General features: G+C 41.4%; 1 protein-coding gene across 2 annotated transcripts in view; it reads left to right on the top strand.

Moving 5' to 3' along the window:
• Window positions 1–26,740, top strand: part of LOC143300571 (uncharacterized) — a 27,704-nt gene extending 964 nt beyond the window's left edge. The window contains exons 2-20 of one of the 2 annotated variants that reach the window (XM_076614332.1): window positions 1,239–1,430; window positions 2,992–3,136; window positions 3,496–3,627; window positions 4,007–4,196; window positions 6,099–7,245; window positions 7,982–8,048; window positions 10,287–10,865; window positions 11,624–11,895; window positions 12,311–12,387; window positions 12,800–12,941; window positions 14,061–14,199; window positions 14,792–14,947; window positions 16,447–16,619; window positions 17,424–17,499; window positions 19,522–19,631; window positions 22,268–22,354; window positions 22,817–22,924; window positions 23,629–23,801; window positions 24,843–26,740. In XM_076614332.1, coding sequence (XP_076470447.1) covers window positions 1,239–1,430; window positions 2,992–3,136; window positions 3,496–3,627; window positions 4,007–4,196; window positions 6,099–7,245; window positions 7,982–8,048; window positions 10,287–10,865; window positions 11,624–11,895; window positions 12,311–12,387; window positions 12,800–12,941; window positions 14,061–14,199; window positions 14,792–14,947; window positions 16,447–16,619; window positions 17,424–17,499; window positions 19,522–19,631; window positions 22,268–22,354; window positions 22,817–22,924; window positions 23,629–23,801; window positions 24,843–24,960 — 4,083 coding nt within the window. In that variant the 3' untranslated portion in view covers window positions 24,961–26,740. The remainder of the gene's footprint in view (window positions 1–1,238; window positions 1,431–2,991; window positions 3,137–3,495; window positions 3,628–4,006; window positions 4,197–6,098; window positions 7,246–7,981; window positions 8,049–10,286; window positions 10,866–11,623; window positions 11,896–12,310; window positions 12,388–12,799; window positions 12,942–14,060; window positions 14,200–14,791; window positions 14,948–16,446; window positions 16,620–17,423; window positions 17,500–19,521; window positions 19,632–22,267; window positions 22,355–22,816; window positions 22,925–23,628; window positions 23,802–24,842) is intronic. The other variant, XM_076614334.1, reaches the window with a different exon arrangement.
• Window positions 26,741–26,904: the final 164 nt, after the last annotated feature.

Genomic DNA, 26,904 nt, shown 5'->3' with positions numbered 1-26,904 from the left:
GTTCAGCTTTATAAATCATAATCAGAAAAGAAAGATTATGATATTATCTATATCATGTAAACATTTATTCTTTAAGTAATTCATTTACTGTGTATCTCTTTTCTTTCACCCCACACTTTCAAGAAAAGCCATTTTCTATTTTAAATACCTTTCACTTGCAGAGTTCTACAAATATTTGCTTGAGACTGAGAATAGTGAGCATGCAATTTTTTTTAACTAGATGTGTTCATCATATCATAACAATAAAGCATGTGTGTGTGAGCTTGCATTTTATGTGAATTTTCCTTTTAATTCTTATTCTTAAAATAAAATAAAAAATTAAGTTATGGTTCAACTAAAGATCCCCTAGCCTTTTATTGTTTTAAGGCCATTGGGGCAGTGAATTTATATCCATTGCGTCTAGGGCTCAACCAAGGACCAGATCTCCTCATTCCACTGTTTTGACTTTCAACCAAAGTCGGGTTCCTATTCACACCACAGTGGAGTGAAAAAAATCAGAGTAAAATGTCTTTAGAAGTTCAAAGGATACAAGACCATGCCAAAACAGGATCTTGAACACTGATCAACGGTGTGAACACTGGATCAAAAGCCCAATACCTAACCGATTTGGCCACTGTGCTTCACCTTTTTTCCCCTCAGGCCAACACTAAATAGTTGTGTTGAACTTAACTGTGATAAAATCTATTTATTGTAATTCTCTGTTCTCAGATATGTTATACATTTGAACAATTTATTTAGTGGATATGAAAACAGTAACATGCATCTCAGTAAATGACTAATTTTTTTACTTTAAATTATTTATGTGTACATAAATTTGTATTGCTGTATGATTTTTGTTTGTATCATATTTCATTATAATACTTTGTACACTAGCTGTCGCTCATACACATTTACTTGCAGTTGCACTGCATTCCCACTACCTGGGCACCTTTATCAGTTAAAGTATTCATTTGTCATCATTCTGGTGTCAGCACAGTGTCAGATAGGTTCCCTCTCCTCTGTTCCCTCACTGTCTCAGTTGGCTGTATCACCTGAGGTTTGTATTGATGTTGTTAAATCTGTATTGTATTTTTTGTCTACTTTTTCATATCTTTGAAAATAAGTCTAATTCGGTTTATGCCATTAACCATCAACAATTTTAAGATAATTCATTTGTTTGCAGTTCAGTGTAGAGTTAACTTATGTATCTCACTCTCAGTATCTGTGGCAAGTTACTGACTATGGCTTTGTGAGGACAGGTGTCCAGAACAGCAGAGGCAGGTGATCACATGGACACTGATGATGGTCTTGACAAACTGCTGCGTAAAGCTGTCACCGTCAGTCAGGCCAATCTGCCCATTGCTGCCATCAACAAAGACATTGATGATCTTGCCAATGCCTATGCTAAGGAAAATGAACGCCCCGATAATGCCCTTGATGACGATTTTGTGGTAATTACTGTCATTGACAGCGGCAGCATGAAGTCAGACACATTTTGCACTTGGAGAATAATCATCACTATTCTATATATTCATGCTGTATAGATCTATCATAATCTGTGCTCATTCACTGTTTCAGTTTCAAACATGTATCCAGTGACCCACTACCACTTATTCAGTCACTCTTCTCCCCTAACCTTTTAATACTTATTTCTGGAAGAAGAAGAAAAAAATACTTTAGATAAAATTATTTGATTATTGAAACAAACAGTTTCCAGCCGAATCTCATTTCTTAAAGGGTTGCTTGTTGAAAGATTTGAAACATTATATTTTAAAAATATTGAAGAAAAAAAAGATGAAAATTGAATGCACATACAAAAAATGTACTATCTCTAATTACAGTTTGGATTATGTTCAAGTCCGCTCTCAGACTTAACAAGATTATATATAACTGTGTTCAGCAATGTTCTGTAAATGCTGGACGATGTCTTCAGATTAACTCTATAAGCCATAAGTAATAGATCTTTTTGAGATCTCATGAAATGTGGTCATGCATTAAGTGAGCTGTGTTGTGGCAGGGGGTCACACAGGACATAGCGCACTTATTGAAGGTTGTTCTGAGCTTGTAGACTTGGTTTAGACTAGTTTAATGCTGCTGGAAATGCATGTTTTATTTGCTTGTTTGATTTCTGTGCTTGTTCACTGAGGGGTTAAGCCTGAGTTCAGTTTATATGGGCATAATGCTAGAAAGGCTTGCATTTTATTTTTTCACATTACATCATACATGTATTCCTGTTGAATGTTGGTAATGGGTTCATATAGATGTATAGTACAAGTTCTCTCAAAAATCTGCCAGAAATGAGATTGAGAAATATCACCATTTCAGAAGTTTGCTTTTGTACATGTATTATTGTATGTATTTAGTTTTCAAATTTAGTATACCAATTTTTTAGCTTTACTTTAGTGAAACTGAAAGAAGTCTGAATTGCAGACACCCTTGAATGCAATAAAAATACTTTACTTGAGTTTGACTGAGCCTACCAGACTGGCAAGTTTTGCAACTCTTCTCATTTGGAGTATGTGGAAGTGTAAGACAAAGACAGTAACTGAGTAAGAATATCATGAAAATATTTGTATCCATTATAAGTTTGTCTTGTACATTACACTGACAGTTGCCTGATCAGTCTCCAGATCTTTGTGATCGGTGTGATAGCTAGCTGAATGGTTGGAGTTCTAAAAGTCTGTGAGGTCACATTTGGATCCCAGTGGCAAATGGCAGGTTATCACTAACAGGAAAAAAGGCAATCAACAGTATAATGTAATGTTATCTTGGACTTCAGGTTGGATACGAAACAAAAATCGAGTCATATGTTAAATCTTTAGCATTACAGGTTATTAATATTATGATATTTTCCAGGAAATTGAAAAAGTGTTCTGCTGCCATCAGTGTTTCTGACAGATTTTGATGTTATATATTATGTACATAAGGTACTGGTCTGTGATTCAGCGACAGAAAAAAAGCTTGAATTATATCCTCAATCCTAATGTAATTCTGCTGCCTTCATAATTTCAGCGACTTCTTGAGAGGACAAGACAGAGGCGAGAACTTTTGGATCAGAAAATGGGGAAAAGTCTTGAACCTGCGCCTCGCAAACGTCGTTCCCCACTCTCTGAGGACTTGACAAGCAATGTGGAAGGTGGATCAGCACAAAATGAAGGTGAGTTCACTTTCCACTCACACTTTCGTTTCTTCCGTTTTTGTTAATATGTTATGTGTGCAAATTGTGGTGTTCTGGAAACAAGTGAAAAATAGCTTATTGTAATGACAGATGGTTGTTTTCAGCAGTTTCTTTAGTTTTCAGTGCTCTGTTTTTTCATTAAACCATGTTAATTCTGTCACATGATGGTGTTTTCCCAGTAATGATGAACTGAACAATACTTAATGTGTACTTTTTTTTGCTCTTGCAGTGAATAATGTTAAAAATTTGAAGCTTTCACTATTATTCATTGACAAGTGTGATTCAATTTTAATCTAAACAGATAATTTTTCAGTGATTTTCTGTTATGCTTGTTCCAGACTCACCAAAACGTCAGTGTGTGCGTGAGAAAGAATCGGCCATCAAACCAGATACCCCTGCCATTGCCAGTGTGAAATCACGTCTGCATGCTCTGTCTGCCCAGAGGTCACAGTGGGCTGAGGAAGGCACAGGTTGGTATTAATTGAATCACCAACTTCACAGGGTGTGTGTGTGTGTGTGTGAATTTTCAGGTGCCTTTCCTGTACATATATTCTTTCCTCTTTGTTGGAGTATTCCTTGTGCACTCAAACTGGTTTCGCTTCTCATACAACACATTACAACAGTCTTTTATACATGCTACATACATTTTGCATTGCATTTTTTCTAATAAATCTGCAAACCAACCATCCAGTTTATTTCTTCAAACCAGCCATCCAGTTTATTTCTTCTCACACATTATTGTGCTATTGTGGACACATTATGACATTACGTGCAACTTGAATTGCATTCTGATAAATTTGCAAACAGACCTTCCAGTTTATTTTCTCTCTTGGTTGTGTTTTCTTCCAGAAAACGAAGGCAGTTCATCTCCTGTTCCCCAGCCCAGAAAGAGCATGGCGTCTCCTCCCCTTGTGGAGCGAGCAAAGGCAGCTGATGAGCCAGAACCCCCCCAGCCCAGTTCTCAGCGTAAAAGCCGCTTTGCTCAGCTGGCCAGCAGCATCAACAACTGGGAGGATGACCTCAGCCATCCTACTATTGTGTAAGCACTGGGTGTACTGTTTTTGAGGGGTTTTTTGTGTGTCATGTTGAAACAACTGATTTTTGGCTCACAAGAGTGATATTTCTACATTTGTGTTTAAGCAACTGATTTTTGGCTCATAAGAGTTTGATTTTTGGCTGATGAGTGCACACAACTAGGAGGAAGGGCACAGGAAGCAGTAAACGTTTCAGCAGTTATTGTCCACGTTTTTGTTGTAGCTGTCGTTTTTGTTTTTTGTTTTTACAAAATCTTAGCACTTTTATCTTTAAAATGGACACATCGATTAACAGTAGTCTTTTTGTTCAAAACAGATATGGTTGAAACACACCACGCGCGCACGCACGCACACGTGTGCGTGCGTTCTGGTCATCTCTCTCTCTCTCTCTCTCTCTCTCTCTCTCTCTCTCTCTCTCTCTCTCTCTCTCTAGGGGTAATTATTGATAAAGAACTGAACTGGCAAGCTCATATCAACCATGTATGCAAACAATTAGCCCGCAATTTGTTCTTACTCAATAAACTTAGATATTACGTCGATACTCAAACCAGAAAATTATTCTTCGGGGCACACTGTCTCTCTCATATCAATTATGCATCTACAGTCTGGAGCAATGCCAGTCACAACCAGCTAAAAAAAAGTTAACTCATTGCACAGACGAGCAGCTAAACTTATTTTACCAGACCACTCCCTATCAACAGATGAAAAGTTAACAAAACTGGAAATATTACCACTATACAAGCAATTCGACTACAATAAAATGGTCCTCATGTTCAAAGTACACAAAAACATGTCACCACCATACCTCAGTGACCATGTTCAACGGGCATCAGAGCGTTACAATTCGGATAATTATATTCTGCCTCGTGTGCGCATCAATTTGTACAAATCTAGCTTTGCATTTTTTGGACCATCTGCTTGGAACTTTCTTCCTTCGTTCATTAAGACGTGCAATTCATTACGTTCCTTCAAATCAAACATACGAGAACTTCTGCTCCACAAACAATAGGCCCACAAAGCTTGCTTGCTTTTTTTTTTTTTTTTTTTTTTTTTTTAAACCAGCTAAAAAAAATACAAAAATCATGCTTTTTCCGTGAAGTTTGCATCTACCTACATGCAGTGAATTTATTTCATTTCTACCTTTGTGCTTTGTTCTTACTTGTTCGCCTGTAAATTGGATGTTATTACCTGTAACATCTGCATCAGCAAATTAATCACTTTTGTATATGTGCAATGGTAAAGTTGTGCTTCCCTATTTTCTTTATGTCCGCTATATGTTTCTCACCTCGGTCATGTCTCTGTATGTGCATAAGTATGTGTGTGTGTGTGTGTTGGGTGGAGAGAGTGTGTGCATGTGTATGGATATGAATGTATGAATGCGTTCGTTTTATTACTTTTTACAATGTCACTGATGATGGTGGTGATCATTCTTCTTTGTAGTAGCAGTGGATGTAGCAGTGTTAACAAAATTATTATTTTTGTCGTTATCGTTAATGTTGTAATTGTTATTGTTGTCACAAGGACAGATTGGAATACTGGGCAATGCCTAAAATCTTCATCCTTGAGTAATAAAGTTTTTGAATCTCTCTCTCTCTCTCTCTCTCTCTCTCTCTGTCTATTTCACCCTCATTTTCACTTTCTCTCACACACACCAGTATACACGCATACATTCACTATTCAACTTGTATGCAGGATACAATAACTTATGTTGTGATGTTTTTTGTGTATAAGGGGAAAATGTCTGTCATGACATTTGTGTGATTTTTTTTTTTTTTTTTTTTTTTCCTTCTACAGTATACTAGTTGCAAATATCACATGACTGAGATAGACTTTGTGTTGTTGTGTTTTTGTCTGCAGTGTGTTAACATTGACTAGTATTAATTTTCTATGCTCTGGTCATCTTCCAGGAAAGAAGAGGAGAAGAAGCCACGCTGGCAGCCTCCAAAAGCTGCAGAAAGCATTGTCACAACACCGTCAAAAAGTGCCAAAGCTTCCAGTGACCCAGTCCCAGTTTGTGCCAGTACCAGCAGAAGGAAGTCTCCTAAGAAGTCTGTTAGCTCAGTACCGCCAAAGTCTGCTGATTCAACAGTCAGATCTCCTCTCAAGCTGGGCTCGAAAGCAGAGGACAGTGATGTTGCCCGACCAAGCGGCTCTCCTGTTAAGTCTTCCGTTTCCTCCCAATCTGATGCCGGCACAAAGCCTGAGCCCAGCAGCAATCAGGAAACAGGAGCACTGCAGGAGAAGGAAGCTAATCTGGGAATGGAAGCTGAAGTTGAGGAGTGCAAAAAGAGCAATGTGGAAGAAGAAAAAGAGAAACCGACCAGCTCCAACAAGGGGGAAGAAAGCAGAAGAGAAGCAGGGAAGGTTGATGGCCACAAGAAGGGAGCAGAAGCACCCAAGACAGTGCTGCCTCCAGCAGACAGACCCCTCTCAGCTCGCCTGGCAAACTGGGAGCAGAAGATCTCAGACAGCAATGCCCCCGGTACCCCCAAGCCCACCGCAGCCACTCCTGGAAAACTGACTCACCTTGCAAAGGACAGTACTCCAGCTCGTCCCCTCAGCACACCCTCTGTGGAGGAGTCTGAAGCTGTGCAGCTGAGGCCCAAACCACGCAAGACAGTGGAGGATGAGCCCACGGCACATTCTGTGTCAGCTCGCATGTCAGCTTGGGAGCAGATCTCTTCCGCCCAAGTGGTCAGCAGCATCAAGAAGGTGAAGCCTGGGGACTGCACCCCTGTCAAAACCCCCGCAGCCCAGAAATCTCCTGTGAAAAACGCCACAGGTACGCCCGCCAAGACCTGCACCCAGGATAGCATCAAGGAGCGTATTGCTCAGCTCAGCACCAGCGCTACGCCCCAAAAAGCCAGTGCCACCCCTGGCAAGACTCCGGCAGTGGGCTCTGCCACCAAGTCAGCTCAGTGGCAGCCATCGCAGCAGTCCACCACAGACAAGGCTCAACGCCTGCGCCAAGAACGAATGGCTGAGCTGCAGGGCATCCAGAATCGCTGGAAGAATGGCATTCTGAAGGATGACAAAGATGCGGCACCAGAAGATGTAAGGACTGGTAACAAGCAGTCAGATTTTAAAAAGTCCTGCCTTGCAGAGTTTGTGAACAGTCTTTTCTGTATTCCTGTCTTGGAGCCTTTTGAAGGTGTGAAGCAGCAATGAAAGCACAAGGAAGAGCTTCACACTGGCTAGAGTGCTGCAAGAGAATATAAGCTGGTGGGAAAGGGTTTACAGACTCTGCAGGCAATGGTTTGGATGTTGATGCAATGGTGCTGCATTGGTGACCATAGTATTTGTCGGTGTATGCATTCAGGAAGTTCTTTCTGAATTCCATAATGAACATTTAGTGTTTTCTGTTTGTTTGTAGAAAGTGTAATTGTGTTTTGGTTGGGTTTTTTTTTATAATCTTTTGTGTCTCCATGTTGATGTGTGTTTTTTATTTCAAAGGTTGTGAAAAGAGTGTTCACTAATTATTTCAGTTTGTTTAAAACATTATTCAGAAAATGTAATTTAGCGTAATATTATCATTTCTCCATTTTTTTTTCATCCTCACTTACATTTGTAAGAAAATTTAGAGAAAAAAAACTGTTTAAGGAGGAAAAAATGGTTACACTTCGTCAGCAGCAGCTTACTTAATAGAGTGATCACAATATTTATTTCTACTATTCTAGTAAGAAATCTGACAATGTATGATGTTGAAAGTGCACCTTACCAGTTTATGATTCATCTTTTGGGTTGTCAAGATTCAGTATGGGAAGTCTGATCACTATGCTTATATTTTCAGCCACCACAGCCACAGTCCTCAAGCAAGAAGGAGAAGAGACAAGGTCTCAGGGAAAAAGCTCGGGCAGGTGAGTTCTTTATCTGAAAAAAGAAAATTCTTAGGCTGTTTCCTTCTCTTTGATGGAACAGGAAAAAACTTTGCAGTTTTGGTGACTTTTTTTCTTTTCTTTTTTTCTTTTTTTTTTTTTTTTTTTTTTTAGAGAGAGAGAGTATGCTTCTTTTTCATTGTTGCATCATTCAAAAATGTAGTTTATATTTTACATGGTAACATGCTTCTTGGTTCCTGATTTTGTATAAAAAGTATGTTAAAAGGGCATGATGAAAATACACCTTTCAAATCTGAGTACTTTATTAGTTATAGTAAAACAACACATTGGCTGTTGTTATATATATGCATTTTGAGATTGAAATGGTAGCATACCTGTATTTGTTTTCTTGTAGCTTTTTTTATTTTCCTTTTGGAGAGATAAGTTTTGGTCAGACACCAGAATTATCCAGTCAACAGGTATATGTACGGTATGTTGTACTTATAGATCAAAATGAAGCTGAACCCAGTGAGATCAGTGCAGCAGAAGACAGTAATCAGGCAGAGAAAAATGTTGAAAATCTCACCAGTAGTGAAACAGAAGGAAAGATGGCCATTGATGTTCAAACCACAGCAATTGTGGAGGAGATACTGTCAGCTGACAGCAGATGCACAAGAACAGATGACAAGAAGGTGAGAGCAGATGAAGACTCATTGGAACAGGCAAAGGAGACCATCAGTGGTGCAGGGCTAAATAAAAACATGCAAAACAAGGAGGCGCTATGCGAAGCCGCCCCTTCAGACATATCACCAGCTGAGTCAGATGGAACACAGGACAGAGCAGCTGAGTTAGACATCCCTGAAATGGAAAACACTCCTGCAGATGAGGCAGCTGCACACATCATGAACTGCAATCAGAATCAGAAGGCAGAAGATCAAGGAGATAGTTCAGCAATGCAGGTGGATTCAGAGGAAGGGCGGGGATGTCCAGGAGCCAGTTTGCAGACAGATACAGGTGGTGTTCCAGTAGACAGCATGGAGAAGACTGCAGGTCAGACACTCACAGGTGGTGTTCCAGTAGACAGCGTGGAGAAGACTGGAGGTCTTACGGACACTAGTGATGTTACAGTAGACAGCATGGAGACTAGAGGTCAGACACATACAAGTGGTGGAGACGACAGTGAAGCAGGTACAACTGATGAACCCATGGATACTGCTGACTGCACCAGTCAGACTGCATGTGTGGAAGAAAAGCAAAGTGCTGTTTCAAGTGGAGTTCCAGAAGGATCAGACACCATTAGTGAGTCGGTATTCAATGTCCACACAGTTTGATTTTTTTCCTCTAACTTCACCACTGGTTCCTTTGTTTTTGAAATTAACCGTTGATTTTTCCAGAATGACTGGTTTTCAATTTTAGCTTTTTTGTTTGGAGTTGTGTTTTGTACCTGTTACACTGCCACTTGGATAATATGCATCTTCAATGTACCTGTGGCACTGTCCCTCTGAGTCACACCATGGTTTTCTGGCACCATCATGTCCTCACTCTTATTTGCCTATACTTTTTGTCCACCCTTTTCACTTTGGAACATAATCATTTGGATCTGGCATGCTGCTGATTTTTTTTATTTTTAATTTAACATTTCAGTTTCTTTTCTTTCTTTTTTCCCCCCGTAAACGGGTCATGTTTCTTCCTTGACACCACATCCCTTTGTTCTTTGTTTCACATGAAAGTGAATGGTAACTCAAGAATATGAGCCAGAGTTACAAAGTCTGTCACTAATTGATAGAACTTTCCTTGAAATGCATATTTTAGATTTGACCACAGGAGTCAGCTGTGACTAAAAGCATTTTAGGAGACAATGTATCGCAATTCCAAACCAAGTGTTACACATATGATGTATCATACAAAGAACTCCATCTAGTATTGATAAGGTTTATCTTTGGCTACACTGAATATCTTGCTAGTCACATAGTGACTAATCAGTTATAAACATTATGAATTAAAAACTTGGTTACACATTGTATACTATATAAGGGTTTCGGAAAAATGTACGTAGACAGTGCATTCTGAATTAAGTATCAGATGAATTTCATTGTTGAATGATGCATCTTAATTTGTGAACGACAGAAATGTACCATATAAATTTGTTGGTAAATCTTTTCAACATTGGAATTGATATTGATCATGGTAGATTTGTGATCTGCTGACACAGAAAATACTGGCAGTTACATAATTTTCTCCTTTTTTTTTATTCTATCTTTATTTCATTATTTTATCCAGATTTTGAAAATAAGTTGGCCACAATTGGCCTGGAAGTGTCTGACAAAGATGGAGCAAAGGAGACAGAAGAAGCAGCATCAAAGAGCCATTCAACCAGTACAAGCACAGACACAGTGACGTCCAGTGGCAGTGCAGTGACAGGCAAACCCCCACGCCCCACCTCTCTCTTCTCCATCGTCAGCCAGCAGAAGGCGGAAGGCGCCGTCAGCTCCCCCCGCCCTGTGTCCACTGCCGCCACCAGCAAGGCCTGTCGCAAGGTCAAGTTTGATGACAGCTTTGACACTGAAGACCCCCATCCTCTTCCCAAGAAACAAACCTTACTGCAAGAGGCCAGTGCCGAACCTGTGGCAGAGGAGGGTAAGGTGGAAGACGATGAGGATGCAGAGGTCATCCTGAGGCGACCTCGACCCCGGGCATACCAGCAGGGCCCCAAGCCTGAGGATGACGACGATGATGTGAGCTTGAGTGCTTTTGTGCCCCGGTCTGTGCGTGCTGAAAGCATGATGCCCTCTGAGCAGCAGGGTGGCCAGGATCTGGACTCCAGCATCAACAGCCTGGACAGCTTTGAAGGAGCCCCAGGTAGGTGACCTCTGTCTGTGTAGTTTTTGGTTCCTTAACTGCCTGGGAGCAGAAGAGCAAACTCTTCACACTCCAGTGGTTTTGTTGTTTTGGGGGGTTTTTTGGTTGGTTGGTTGTTTGGTTTTATTTTTACATGGAGCTAGAGCTGAAAAACAGCATAGGTTAAACTTCATAACATTTATCAGATTGGATATCTTACTTAAAACAAAATTACATACGTACTCAAAGTAGAGTTCCTCAGATCAAAATATGCTCTTCATTGTTTACAAACATGCATGTTAATTCTACTGGCTGACGTAGACAGAACAAACACAATAAACATACACGGGTGCTTTAACTCCACTTAAAGGACAAAAAGTCCTGCTTGGAGCACATATTTGTTCATCTCTTACATGCAGAGTTAAAACTTCCACCCATTCCTATATTTTGTATAACAATTAACATATCATACTTGGCTGGGTTTCATCATATTGTAAATGTTAGACTCCTGCTTGATTTACTTTGATGAAAATGAAAAATCAGCATGAGCCATTGTGTGTATAATTATCTAGTTAAGAGGTGTGATCTTTTATTGAAATTAAACATGAACTGAATAAATTTTGTATAGAGATTGACAGTTACACATTTGTCTCAAAAAATCACTGTCCCTGCTGTATGTGTTGTTCAAAAGGAGCATCTTAAAATCTGCCATGTCACCGTAATGCTGCCATAGTGCAATGCCTGAAACTGGATTCCCATACGGTACATGTCTGCTTCAGGAGCTCCCCCAGACTTCCACAAGAGCACCGTGGACCTGGTGAAGCTGGGTCAGCAGTATGCGGACTCTGACAGCTGCAGCAGTCTGAACACAGCAGACAGCACCTCGCAGAGCGCAGTGCCTGACCAGCCACAGACCTCAGGCCACACCCAGGACATGGAAGAGTCTGTGGACGACAGGGATGCCATTGGAGACTTGCTGGATGAGGCCATGGACTCTGATTCTGGGGAGGGGCCTTCCACATCTTCCGCTAAACCCCCGGTGCCAGTTATGGTCAGCCATTTCTTTTTCTCATTGTGAAGCAGTAAAAACTTGATCAAATGCTCACCAAAGATGGTGTGTACATACTGAGATATTTTAGTGCATTGAGTTCGTGACACAATTTCCCATTCTTTTTATCTTTCTGTGTGTTTTCTTGTATGATTTACGCAGCAGTGCAATAAATTTGAAATGAAATCAGTTGATTAAAGTGAGTGATCACTAACCCAGATCTCACTGGTGTTAAAGGATATGCAGTATATTTGTATTGTCATGTAAACATCAATACTAGTATGATTGAACCCATCTTTTTAGCACACCTTTGTATATATGTGTGTGTGTGTGTATACACATAAAATGCATGCACTGCCACATGTTGAACACTGTTCAACACTGCAACATACAGAGAAATGTTATGACTTTTCTGCAGCGTAAAAAGAACAATCAGAGAAAGGCCACAGCTGCTGGAGATCTTCCCTTCAGTATCAATGAATACAGAGCAAGCAGGTAAGTGTACTTGGATCATCCTCTCAGCTTACAATGTAAGAGGACAGGTTTACCTAGTTGGTGCACTGAGTATTGATTTCATGTTTAAGAAACATGATCTGCTGTTATTACCTGCTATTATTCTCAAAAAATATATAAATTTACTTCTACAAGACCTGCTTACTAATTCCAAAACACGTTCCAAGGATATCTTTGTGTTTTGGCTGGTTTTATAGAAGGCAAATGCAGAGGAAATTATGGTGAATGTGTCAGCTGAGTAAGAAACCAGTCTGCTCTTTTGCATCATTCTTGGCTGGCTCATTTTACTATATTTACTGCCACAATATTTAGTGTGTTGTTTTTTCTAAAGTAATGGTAATAGTACATGTCACTGTGTGTGTGTGACTTGGTTTTTCTGATGTGGATGTTGCAGGAACATGCAGATTCAGGAGGTGAAACAAACCATTGTGCGCAACAGTCAGTACGTAGGGAAGGCAGTGAAGGAGGAGGATGTGGAGATGCCCACCAGCACCCCCACCCCTGCCCCACGCCGTTCTGTGCAGGACAGGATCAAGGTATGTGTGCTTTGGACGGAATAGGTGGTGTGCTGGTGCATTGTCATTGGTGTGACCTTCATAGTGTCTGGTCCGCATGCACGCACACCTCTCTCTCTCTCTCTTTCTCTGTTAGGAACTCGGCCATCAGGTGCTGTTGCACAACACTACAGTGCGGTGCTAACTCAGAACTCGAAACATTTTTTATTCAAGGATTAAAGCTCAGTACCAGTGTCTGACATTGCTTCCACATTACACATTTGAAACTGCGGTAGGTGATTTAGAATAACAGAGAAAAAGTGCAGTTATTTTCATTTATACTGACCTGGAAAAGCAATCTAGATCACTGTCTAGACTATACTTCCAAATTATAATCCTTGCATTATAGCAAAGTGATGCCCCATGAAATAGTGTTTGAGGAAAAGTTCAGTGAGTAATGACTTGTGCACGCAAAAAGTTTTTCTCTGTAGAAACTTGCTGAGGGTCACATTGATTTACATGAGAAACCATTCAGCACATGATAATGATTTGATGGATTTTTTCTTCTTTTTTTAATGGAAAAAAAACAAAATATTGGATTCCTATCAGACATCAGTCACTGTTGAAAGGTGAAATTCTGTGGGTTGCCTTGGAAATGTACAGTGTTTTACACTAATCCCTGATAGCTGATTGACATTTATAAAAAGTTGCTCACTCACTCACTGATACATATAGATCTAAAAACGAATTCTTAGCACATAATCCTTTACAGATGAACATGCATGTGTTTGCTCTGATAAGCATACTGTGTGGATGATTGCACAGAAGGGTACTTACATGTGTATGGGCTTATAGTTGTACACAAACACTCACATATAACCTTAAAATACCTGCGGAAAATGTCACAAAAGAACATCATTTGTATGGTTAGGGGAAGAGAGAGCAGAGTCATGACTTACCTGAAATGTTGCAACCAGTGTTTGACATGACTGATCAGTGCTGTGACCAGTGTTTGCGTGACAGACTGTGTGTCTGTGAACCCATAAGGACTGTAAATGCATGTCCATGATGTGATGGTTGTGTCCATGAACTGATGATCCATGTGTTATTTGAAGACTGAGTTCTTGACCCAATGATGACATTGGTGTGATGTGTGTCCAGGAGCTGCAGGAGATGGTGCAGCAGGAACAGAGCATCATCATGCAGACCAGCAACGCCCTCAACCAGTGCTGCTCCTCCACCTCACACTTCGCTGGATCCTCCGAGCAAGTGGAGTGCAACCGCATCCTTCTGATCTCCTGTGAGTCTGTTCCCTGTGGAGTGCAACTGCATCCTCCTCATTTCCTGTGCGGCTTTTCACTGTGTGCACTTCTCATTCTTCTCATTTCCTGTGAGGTCTTTCACTGTACAACCTCATCCTCATTTCTTCTGAGGCTTTTCACTGTACAACCTCATTCTCATTTCTTCTGAGGCTTTTCACTGTACAACCTCATTCTCATTTCCTCTGAGGCTTTTCACTGTGTGCTCATTGTGGTTGGAGCTCTTCCTTGCTGTGTTCCACTATCCTTCATGTGTTATCTGCAGTACTGAAGAAAACCATTAACTTTAAAGTTTAGCCATCAGAACACACAGAATTGCAAATATATATGTAAACTTGCAGCAAACTTACAGTATTTAAAATGGAATATTGATGATCTCATTCATGTTCACAGCCATCACTTAGATAGCTAAGAACAAAAGATATCATTATGACAGGAAGTTTTGAGTACAGCCTTGCACATAGTCCCAAACCTAAATGGATCTCCATTGCAGCATCGTCGTCATCATCTGATGACACACTGTGCATGGTGCCAGGTCAGGTGATGACACATTGTACCTGGTGACTGTGACAGGTCAGAAGCGGCAGGCGTACATGAGGGAGATCCAGCGACTGAAGGACAGCCAGGTGCTGGACCCCAGTGGACCAGGGCCCAAAGGGTCCCTCACCATCAGCGACATCCGCCTGCCCCTCAAGAAAGACTTTGTCACCAAGATTGGAACCTCACAAGGTCAGACAACAGCTGGGGGGCACATCTTCACTGTAGATTGTCTCACAACATTGACACTAGTGAAATGCAATCATCTAAGATTCGGCTTACTGTCATTTTCAGTATGGAGGTGACACAGCCCTGAAATGAAAGAAAAAAGTCATTTTGGACACAAATCGGGTGTATACATCTGATAAGCCACGTGCTGAAAATTCCCAAAAGACTACACACTTCCATGTCTAATGACAGAATGGCTCTTTTGAGCCCATATGTTGTTTTCTGAGTAGTTAGTCATCATCAGAATCTGGATTAGAATGAGTTGTTTTCTTCTCAAGTGAAATACACAAGATGGCTAACAAACAGGCCATGTCAGGATGAACCATATCTTTCATAGCTTTTTTTTTTGGGGGGGTGGGGGGGGGGTGCTTCTCCAGGTCATCAGTATAGATGTATTTGAACTAAAAACCACTTGTTTCACCACAACTTCATCCCAAAGCGCAGTCAGTGTCCTTTCTATTGAACTAACGCTAAATGAACAAGTGAATTGTACAACCAACACTCATGGAGACTAGCCATTGGCCCCAAATGCTATCTGCAGCATATGTTCAAGAGAGCATGCATGTTAATATGCATTGTAAAAGTGCACATACACGTGTACTTCTATCTGTTACGATGTCAGACAACATTTCTGATATATTTCTTTTTGTATGTGTTTTCCAGTTTGTGCATTTTTTCATTTGTTCCACCCTTCCAACCCACCCACCACCCCCTCAGATATTCCTTGTGGAGCTGGTACCTTTGGAAATAAAGACATTCAGAGTCTAGTACCTTTGGGAATAAAGACATTCAGAGTGAACTTGACAAAAAGTATTACACTAAAAAAGAAAGGAGAGAAAAATCAAACATATACCAAGTTTGTGCGTATGTTCCAATGAAGCACACGATGAACGTGAAGTAGTTCCAAGAGCCAGTGCAAAGTCATCCAAATTGAGTTATTAACCATTGTTGAGGCAGCCTGTTTGTTATGTAACATTAGAGGCTCAGTTTAGAACTTTTCACTGATGCCCCATACCTGTAAAGACTCCTGGCCTCCTTGATCACTCTGAACTGCACAGTGTAGCTGTCATGGACATAGAAAATGATCAGTCTTTTCAATGAGTCATAATGGCATTCCAAGCAAAACTTCAAAGTCATTATTTCACAGTCACTTCAGATACCTGTAACTACATTCCACCCAGTACTTGATTTTAATTAAAATCAGAACTATAACACAAAATTAGAATGTTGCTGAAAATAAAGCATATGCAGTAACAAGCACACGCACATTTCTCCCCATACCCAACCCACCCATGTACATTTTTCTGTGTTCTGGATGCTGAACTTAACTGTTGGTATGGATTTGACAGTGTGTACTAATTTATGTGAGTGTGAGCATGGTTTGCCATGAAAACCAACGCCTATCTGCCTTGCTGCTGCTGTGTGTTTGTGTAAGTGAAGACCTTGGTGTGCTGTGTGTGCAGACACCATGACCTACTACTTCATCCTACTGCTGAAGCACGGGCCCAAGGTGATCAGCACGCAGATGCTGTCCACCCATGACCCCATGATGCGTGGCAGCCTGGACTTCCCCAACCTCATCAACATCAACGACATCACCGGCTCCTTCCAGCTGCAGCTGGAGATCTACAGCATGGTCAGTGCTCTGCCTCACAGGGTCGCCTTCATACTGGCACAGTTCATTTAACCCATTCAACCCTGGGGAGTTTGCAGCCTCGGCAAGCTTTCCTGTCATTTTGATGCATCAAAATTAATGCACTAAAATTGACTAGTTTTTCCTCCCTGTTCTAGTTGACACATGCTCACAAAGCCAGAAATATTGTAGAAGTTTGTACCCTTTGCTTATGGTTTATGCATATGTAGGAAGAAGGAAATGTTTAGATGAAATGAAATTGACGCCCTAACAATGCTCGGCTTTCAGGGTTAGATGAGTACAAACATGTCTCTCACACTGACACAACTCATTCAAAGAACATGTCTGTCTCAGACTGGCACAGTTCATTAAAACTTGTCTGTCTCACAATGGCACAAGTCATTAAAACATGCACAACTCATTCAAAGAACATGTCTGTCTCACACTGGCATGACTCTAATTGAAAGAAAAAATGTCTGTTGGAACAAGCCTGGGTGTGGCTGAGCAGGGAGGGGTTCTGGGGGAGCGACCTGAGGAAAATGCAGCTTACATGACACAAGATGGAATACCAAAAAAAAAAGCAAACAAATCAGGGATAAGATGAAAGGTTGTGTCAGATATGAATAGTTTTGATCAAATCCAGTTTTCATACTGTATGTACATCTGTTAAAAAAGACAATGGTTGTCTGCTACAGGTCAGTCTGCTAGCAAAGAGAATGTACAAACTGTCTGTAAATGACAATCACCAGATTTACTGATACATATATGCATTGTGGAGATTTGTTTTGTTGTTGTTTACTGTTGCAGTCGATATCTTGTGAGGCTTCGGGAAAAGACAAGAAGAAGAAGACCCCAAAGAAGCTCAAAGGCAGTGCGCTGACAGGTGAACTATGCTTTCTGTGTGTCTGCTGGTGTGAATGGGTAGCTGACTTTGGTGTGGTAAAGTCAGAGCAGGCGGAAGCAGAGGACTGGGACCCTCCTTCCAGTGTCAAGTCCCGAACTCTGAATATGGATTCACTGTCCCTAAGGCTATAGGGCTTTTAACCTTTTTCATATCTGCAGGGAAAAGGGGTGGTGAATTTCAGGCTGTCTGAATTGCAGTTTTCACTGGGATTTATTAGTTTTTATTTTGAAAGTTGTGATAGGGAAGATGTCCTGTGCAGGTGTGCATCTGCTGTTTTGTGAATAGTGACATTTATTTTTTGGCTGTTGTTTTTCCCTCACGAACCATTTATCCAAGTTAAGGATTGTTTTTTTGTCTTCATCTGAACAATCACTGGATTAAATGAAGAAACCTGAAGTTTGTTCACTTGTTCTAAAATGGAAGCTTAACTGACATCAACTGAAAGAATGCCTTTATAGGGAGTTGTCAAAAAGCCAATGTATCATACAACAAATTCTGAATTTAAGAATTCAAAAACAAAAAACAAAAAAAGAGAGAGAGCTGGGGTGTTGGGGCAAGGCTTGAAAGTTTGGCTTGGTTTTGTGAGAACTGTGTGTTGAAACTGTTGCACATGCTGCACTATGACTGTGCAGTGCATAGAAATGTATGATGTAACTATGCACTATGACTGAGCAATGCAGAGAAGTGTGTGTACTATGCACTATGACTGAGCAATGCAGAGAAGTGTGTGTACTATGCACTATGACTGAGCAATGCAGAGAAGTGTGTGTACTATGCACTATGACTGAGCAGTGCAGAGAAGTGTGTGTTGTAACTATGCACTATGATTGAGCATGGCAGAGAAGTGTGTGTTGTAACTATGCACTATGACTGAGCATGGCAGAGAAGTGTGTGTTGTAACTATGCACTATGATTGAGCATGGCAGAGAAGTGTGTGTTGTAACTATGCACTATGATTGAGCATGGCAGAGAAGTGTGTGTTGTAACTATGCACTATGATTGAGCATGGCAGAGAAGTGTGTGTTGTAACTATGCACTATGACTGAGCATGGCAGAGAAGTGTGTGTTGTAACTATGCACTATGATTGAGCATGGCAGAGAAGTGTGTGTTGTAACTATGCACTATGACTGAGCGGTGCTGAGAAGTATGTGTTGTAACTATGCACTATGACTGAGCATGGCAGAGAAGTGTGTGTTGTAACTATGCACTATGACTGAGCATGGCAGAGAAGTGTGTGTTGTAACTATGCACTATGACTGAGCAGTGCAGAGAAGTGTGTGTTGTAACTATGCACTATGATTGAGCATGGCAGAGAAGTGTGTGTTGTAACTATGCACTATGACTGAGCATGGCAGAGAAGTGTGTGTTGTAACTATGCACTATGACTGAGCATGGCAGAGAAGTGTGTGTTGTAACTATGCACTATGACTGAGCATGGCAGAGAAGTGTGTGTTGTAACTATGCACTATGATTGAGCATGGCAGAGAAGTGTGTGTTGTAACTATGCACTATGACTGAGCAATGCAGAGAAGTGTGTGTTGTAACTATGCACTATGACTGAGCATGGCAGAGAAGTGTGTGTTGTAACTATGCACTATGACTGAGCATGGCAGAGAAGTGTGTGTTGTAACTTTGCACTATGATTGAGCATGGCAGAGAAGTGTGTGTTGTAACTTTGCACTATGATTGAGCATGGCAGAGAAGTGTGTGTTGTAACTATGCACTATGACTGAGCATGGCAGAGAAGTGTGTGTTGTAACTTTGCACTATGACTGAGCATGGCAGAGAAGTGTGTGTTGTAACTATGCACTATGATTGAGCAGTGCAGAGAAGTGTGTTGTAACTATGCACTATGATTGAGCATGGCAGAGAAGTGTGTGTTGTAACTATGCACTATGACTGAGCATGGCAGAGAAGTGTGTGTTGTAACTATGCACTATGATTGAGCATGGCAGAGAAGTGTGTGTTGTAACTACTACCAATGCACAATGACTGTGCAGTGCAAAGTCCAGGCGGACCCATGGCAGTGCGGACGACCTGTTTCTCTCAGGTGACCACCGTTCTGCTGACCATGAAGTCTGTGGACAAACATTCCTTCACCCTGGACAGAGTGAGTGTCTTTCTTACCATCTGGTTTGTTTTTGTCTCCTGGGAAATGTGGGATGCTGCTGAATTCTAAGTAACAAGCCTCTGTTGAATTCCAGTGTTGTAGAAATAATGAACAAGTGGATACTGTTCATGATGATTTGGGTGTTGGTTGGGGAGACAATTGAATATGTTTTAAGAGAAATGATAGCATGCAGAGCTGTTTTGGTAAACTTGATTTCTTTTGAATACAAGTCTTTGTTCACTGGTACTTGAAATATGTCTGTCAGAAGCATTGGAGGAAACGCTGCTCTGGCATCTTTAGGTGGGAGACTGCTAATGGGGGGTGTGGGGGGGTGGACAAGAACCTTCTTATGCTGAGGGACTACAGCCAGCATCTCTTTTTTTTTTTTTTTTTTTTTTTTTTTTTTTTTTTTTTTCATCTGCACCTTTTTTTTTCTTTCCATCTGCACCATTTCAGTGGCATTACTCCCATATTGCTTATTCTGAGTCCGCCATACACAACCACACCCTGGTTCATCTGTCGCAGTCCCAGCATTGGCAGTCCACAGGGAACGATCAGTGTTAGGTTGCCAAGGGGCCAGACACTGAGGAGACCCTGCACTGCTGCTGAGTCACTTCGGTGACGTTCAGTTGTGCCTGTTCTGATTTAATGTACTTAGGATACCACCTACTAAAACCCCTACTGACGACAATAATGGCGTAGTCATGGAGCCAGAATGAATGAGCATCTCCCCCAGAGTGGAGACAGCCACCACATCCCTCCAATGACAGTTCCTTATGAATCTGCCGACACAGAAGACCTCAACAAGACTCACTCCAAACACGAATTGGAGGGGTATCGAAACTGAGGTCACCATGAGAGCAGGGAGAGGCCACAGAATTTAGGACATTTTTTTATATTGATAATGAAGGAGGAGGATGACGATGATGGGGATTACAATGATGCTGTTTAGGTCCATTTAGGTTTGGGACCACGTGACAAACTGTACTCAACGCTTCCTGTCATAATGATATCCTGGCATCATCCAGGCCCAAGAGATACAGACAGAAAATTAGAGCAACACACCCAAAAATGCTTCTGTGAAGTGAATGATAGTTGTGTGGTCCCTGTCTTCTCATTTAAGCTTGAAGCACACTCAACTCTGGGTAGGACAGAGCTGGCTGCAGGCAAAAAAAAACCCAACAGCCAGCAGTTTCTGTCTTGGGTTGAAAGAAGCTATGCCCCTTTCCTGTGTTATGGGTCAAAACAAACTGTACATTTGTATAAAGATGGGTCTTGTTCATGTGTGGGGGCAAGAGGTATAAGCAGACCTGGTTTATTTATAAAGATAAGCATTTGTCCTGTTGTACATGTAGAGCTAGAAGATATGGTGGTTAAAGCATGTAGCTCATGCAAAGGAATGAGCCTTGGAAAATGGCTTCTTTTTTTTCTGACCCATGCTACTATGGGGGAGTAAAAAGACCGGTGTGAAACCAACCCCTTGTTACAGTTTCCATGCATCATACAGTGTCCACACCAACAGTGATGGTGTTGTCTCCCCTGTGATACAGGCAGTGTCCACACTAACAGTGATGGTGTCGTCTCCCCTGTGATACAGGCAGTGTCCACACTAACAGTGATGGTGGAGTGATGGCCTAGAGGTAACGCGTCTGCCTAGGAAGCGAGAGAATCTGTGCGCGCTGGTTCGAATCACGGCACAGCCCCCGAAATTTTCTCCCCCTCCACTAGACCTTGAGTGGTGGTCTGGACGCTAGTCATTCGGATGAGACGGTAAACCGAGGTCCCGTGTGCAGCATGCACTTAGCGCACGTAAAAGAACCCACGGCAACAAAAGAGTTGTTCCTGGTAAAATTCTGTAGAAAAATCCACTTCAATAGGAAAAACAAATAAAACTGCACACAGGAAAAAAAATACAAAAAAATGGGTGGCGCTGTAGTATGGCGATGCGCTCTCCCTGGGGAGAGCAGCCCGAATTTCACACAGAGAAATCTGTTGTGATAAAAAGAAATACAAATGGTGTTGTCTCCCCTGTGATATGGGCAGTGTCCACACTAACAGTGATGGTGTCGTCTCTCCTGTGATACAGGCAGTGTCCACACTAACAGTGATGGTGTCGTCTCTCCTGTGATACAGGCAGTGTCCACACTAACAGTGATGGTGTCGTCTCTCCTGTGATTCAGGCAGTGTCCACACTAACAGTGATGGTGTTGTCTCTCCTGTGATACAGGCAGTGTCCACACTAACAGTGATGGTGTCGTCTCTCCTGTGATACAGGCAGTGTCCACACTAACAGTGATGGTGTCGTCTCTCCTGTGATTCAGGCAGTGTCCACACTAACAGTGATGGTGTCGTCTCTCCTGTGATACAGGCAGTGTCCACACTAACAGTGATGGTGTCGTCTCTCCTGTGATACAGGCAGTGTCCACACTAACAGTGATGGTGTCGTCTCCCCTGTGATACAGGCAGTGTCCACACTAACAGTGATGGTGTCGTCTCTCCTGTGATTCAGGCAGTGTCCACACTAACAGTGATGGTGTTGTCTCCCCTGTGATTCAGGCAGTGTCCACACTAACAGTGATGGTGTTGTCTCCCCTGTGATTCAGGCAGTGTCCACACTAACAGTGATGGTGTTTCAGTTGTCTCACCTGTCACCCCTGCACGGCACCATCCACATGAACCTCAAGTGTCTGATGGAAGCCAACGTGGAAGAGAAAGGCTTTCTGGTGAGTGCAACATTACTTTGTGCATTTCCATTTCACACACACGCGCGCGCACACACTTGCACTGAAAACTTATATGTGCACGCACTCATACATTGATGCAAAATGATTTATGCTGTGAACTAATGAAAAGGATTGTTTGTTGGATGGTGGTTGCATTTTGTTTTGGGGGTGGGGGGGGGGTGAACAGGGGGGATGTGTGTGTGACAGCATCCAGCTTGGAACTTGTATTCGTTAGGAACTGAACAAAGCTAAGAAAATTTTCAAAACTGATAATGACAATGACTTTCAAAGCTGTTAATGAGAGACAATGCAGTGAGTGTGCTTTTCTTGTGACAAAGTGATGTGAAAACTGGACTTGGCTAGACAGCACATTGTGAACCAGTAACACTTAGTGCATAGTGAAGCAATACCCCGAGTGCCTTGATGTCATCTGTGAGTGACTGTGTTCCGTGTTGCCGACAGACCATGTTTGAAGACGTCAGTGGTTTGGGATCCTGGCATCGCCGCTGGTGCGTCCTCAGTGGGAACAAACTGCGCTTCTGGAAGTATCCTGATGATGAAACCAGGAAGGTCAGCTTCCTTCCTTCCTTTCTGTTCTCCTCTCTTCTCTTCCACCGCCCCTCCAATTGACGTTTTTCTCTTCTTTTTGTTACAGATATTTCTCTCTAAACTTGCAGTGTGAGCAGACATAATTGGTGTGTTTCCACTGTTGTGTAGATGCTGTGTTCCAGCAGAAAAATACATATGCTTGGATTTCTGTTTCACTTTGTTGATCCTTGTTACCCGTAGCAACCTACACTATGAGCAAAGGGTGGTGTGTGTGTTGTTGTTGTTTTAATTTGCTATTTTGCATGTGTAGGAGGTATTTTGAAGTATTTGAACTCTTTTCATCTGTTCCTGGAACAGTCTCTATGGCATCTGTATTTTCTGAACCAAGGTTTGTCATGAAGTTTGATTGAGATAATGAACTTTTTTTTAAACATATTTACTGCACATGGAGAATGGTTTAAATCTACTCTAATGAATTTTGCACATACATGTTTATTGTGCATGGACTCTATGAGAATCGTTTAAATCTAACATAATCAATTTTGCACATGTTCACTGCACATGAAGAATCTTTCAGCTAGTGTAATTCTACTCAAAAATCAGGAATGTTTCCATGCCTGACATAAACTGAGATAGTGAAACTGAAAGAAATAAAGAAAACTTGAAAAGCTCGAGGAGAAAGTCAGCACACTGACCAAAGATCCTGTGTTGTTGTTCCTGACCAGGAGCCCATGGGTTACATTGACCTGAAGCGTTGTGTGACGGAGAAGGTGGGCCTGATATCACGGGACGTGTGCGCCCGGCCCCACACCTTTGAGCTGAACACCGTGCGACAGCCGCTGAAGGGGGAGAAAGACACACTGGTGTCCCGCACCTACAGCACCATGACCACTGTCAGGTACAGCACAGTACAATGCAATATGATACAATACAATACAGTGCAATGCAGTACAGTACATTACAGTACAATGTAGTGCAGTGCAATTCTGTGCAATGCAATACAACACAATGCAGTACAATACAATTCAGTACAATGTAATATGACACAATGTGTACATGGCGGGGTAAATAAACAAAACGGTTATACCCGTAAAATGTTACGTCTGTCTGAGTGTGTATGTGTGCATGCCTGAAATTTGATTCAATAACACAGGAAACGAATGATAAGCCTCCATTTTCAGGGGTGTGATTGCTGGGTGTGTTCTTGTTTCCATAACCCACTGAACGCTGACATGGATTACAGGATTTTTAACATGCGTATTTGATCTTATGCGTGCCTGTACACACAAAGGGGGGTTCAGGCACAAAGTAGTCTGCACATGTGTTGACCTGGGACATAAGGAAAATCTCCACCCTTTACCCACCAGGCACTGCTTACCGAGATTCAAACCTGGGACCCTCACATTGAAAGTCCAGTGCTTTAACCACTGAGCTATTGCACCGGTCAGTTATGCAAAGATGCTAACTGTTACAATTTCGCTGTATTTTGTTATGCTGGATCACAGTTTGTTCTGATGTTACACCAACATCGAAATTGTTCCGACAAGTTAATTTTCGACTATATAGCATGGTCACATGCTTTCTTGCCGTAACATTACCCAGACACTCTAGACCTATTGATCACAAGGCCAGGGCAGTGACCACTAACCTTGGTCTTATGTAATGATGCTCAGCTAATCACGTTTGTGTTTACATTGAAACAGCATTGAGTGGACTAGACAGCTTTATTGTTTGCCCAAACAAGTGAGAATGTGGCTAAACTAAGTGTTTGCCTTGTAGATAGAATGTACGTTTGCTGATGTGGCTCAGAGTCTGAGTGTTCCTACCAAATTCAGAATGTTCCTACCAAACTCAGAATGTTCCTACCAAACTTCCTGATTGTTCCTACAAACACTTGACAGGGGTTGGCATCTCTGGTTATGTGGTGCTGTTGTTGCAGACACATGCTGTCAGCAGACACGAAGGAGGAGCGCATCGTGTGGTGCAACAAGGTGAACCGCGCTCTGGCCACCATCCGCACCTGGCACGCTGACGCCATGAGGCCCATCAAGCACTGAGGTCAGGATGGGGACCCATGGTGCTGTGCTCTGGCCACTCAAATTGTGATTGTTCTCTGTACATAGCATATGGCTTATCAACAATACATACGTCTCTAGTGATCTGATTGGAAAGGATGCACACGGTATTTCCCATTGGATTAACAAAGATGTATTGTGCCTACACACAATGGTTACAGTGCTTTCAGGACTCTTTGCTGGGACACTCTTCAACGAAGTAAACAGACTTGATGGATGCATAAATGAAGTATTGAGAAATGGAAGAATGTTTCATTTTTTTATACACTGCTGGATGTTTCCTTTTTTTTCTTTTTTTTCTTTTTAAACAAACTTTTCTGAGAGGAATGAACTATGTGTTATTTGTTAGATGCATGCTTGAAAATCTTCTTTATTTTGTGTCAGAAGCTTCATGAAATGTATACTTTAGATTTCACTGATTTTGTTTAGTACCTTTATTAGATATGTGCCTAAAAATCCAGCTAGTGTTTCAAAGCTTTAATCTTTGTATCTAATGTGTAATGGACAAAGTAGTATGTTCTCATGTTAGCATTTGGGACTGCGGTTACTGATGGTTGTGTTCCATCACCAGAGTCCAACACAAGGACAAGAGACAACTTTTTTCAATTCTGTCACATGTTTGTTGCCATGTGAAAAGTTTCTTTTTTTATTGGTGCTTCTCTCTTCTCCTTCACAGATGGTGGCACAGCCCAGGTAAGGTGTAGTTGAAAGAACTAGCAGCACTGTTATTGGCAATGATACAGTGCACCAGGTCAATGTAACGCTACAAACAACACGTACACCACTAATACAAAGATAGTAAGAAAACAAAATTCTTTTAAATTGACACATGCAACAGTTTTTTCATTTCTTGTAAATAAGAGTTTGGGGGAGGGGTGGTGTGTTTGGGTCATTGCTAAACACTGCATCAGACAGGATTAGGATACTTTTTTTTCTGGTTCTTTGTATTTGAAACTGGATAGCACCAGTAATGGCCAGTGAATATGATCCCTGACTGATTGATGTGATAGTGTTGGTTGCTCTCAAAGAATGAAGTTGGCTCAGTGTACATACTCCTGCTGAACAAATGTTTGTGATGTCTGAAATACCTTCTCGTCTTTCCTGATAGTGAGGCTTGGTGGTGACCCTTTGTTTTTTTTTTAACCAATCAAGATGTATGTCTGTTGACATTTTGTCAGACCTGTACAGCACACAGCAACAGATCCCTGATACATGACGGTCACTGAAAACAGGTTGTGATGATACGGGTATGCTGTGTACTTGGACAAAAGGCTGAAATTTCTTTGTCGTTTGTTTTCAGTTTTTTGTTACAATGTAGGTGGCTTTGGATTGGTATCAAGGGAAAATATGTGCTCTCCTGTGGTACCTCTTGGTATGCAACATGTCTGACAGACAAAAGTGCCAGACTGAGGCCTGTGAGACTCTTGCTGCAGAGCAAGTCTGTACGGCAGGTGTTTTCTTTCTCTCATTAAATGGCGTATCAAGTAAACATGAACAATTAATGAACTTTTTATAATGCATATTTTTCTGTAAACATGTTTGTACTTTTGTCATTTTATCATTGGTAAATACAACTTACATTAGTAATCCAAATCATCCAGGAGAAAAGAGTACATGTTGCTCTGTTATTAATATGTGACATCAGATTTTTGTAAGATTTTCAATCAAAAGATTAATTTTGCAGATACACAAAACTACTTCTAAATCTTCACAGATTTTGATAAAGTCGTTTTGTTTTCTTCTTATATAAACCCACAAAGAACAGTACACTGGCTTGCACAGGGGCCATTTTGCTCACAGCTTAATCTGATGCAGGCATTCACTATATTTGACTGCTCCACTTTGTCTAGTTTGTGTCCTGCACAATATATCTTTTGCTGGAATGGTCAGTTCAAAATTGATTAGGGTGGTTTATCACATTATGTT

The sequence above is a fragment of the Babylonia areolata genome, chromosome 26 (genome assembly GCF_041734735.1).
Source record: "Babylonia areolata isolate BAREFJ2019XMU chromosome 26, ASM4173473v1, whole genome shotgun sequence".
NCBI classification, from domain to species: domain Eukaryota; kingdom Metazoa; phylum Mollusca; class Gastropoda; order Neogastropoda; family Buccinidae; genus Babylonia; species Babylonia areolata.
The sequence above is the reverse complement of the archived record's forward strand: the minus strand, read 5'-3'. Positions and strand labels throughout refer to the sequence as shown.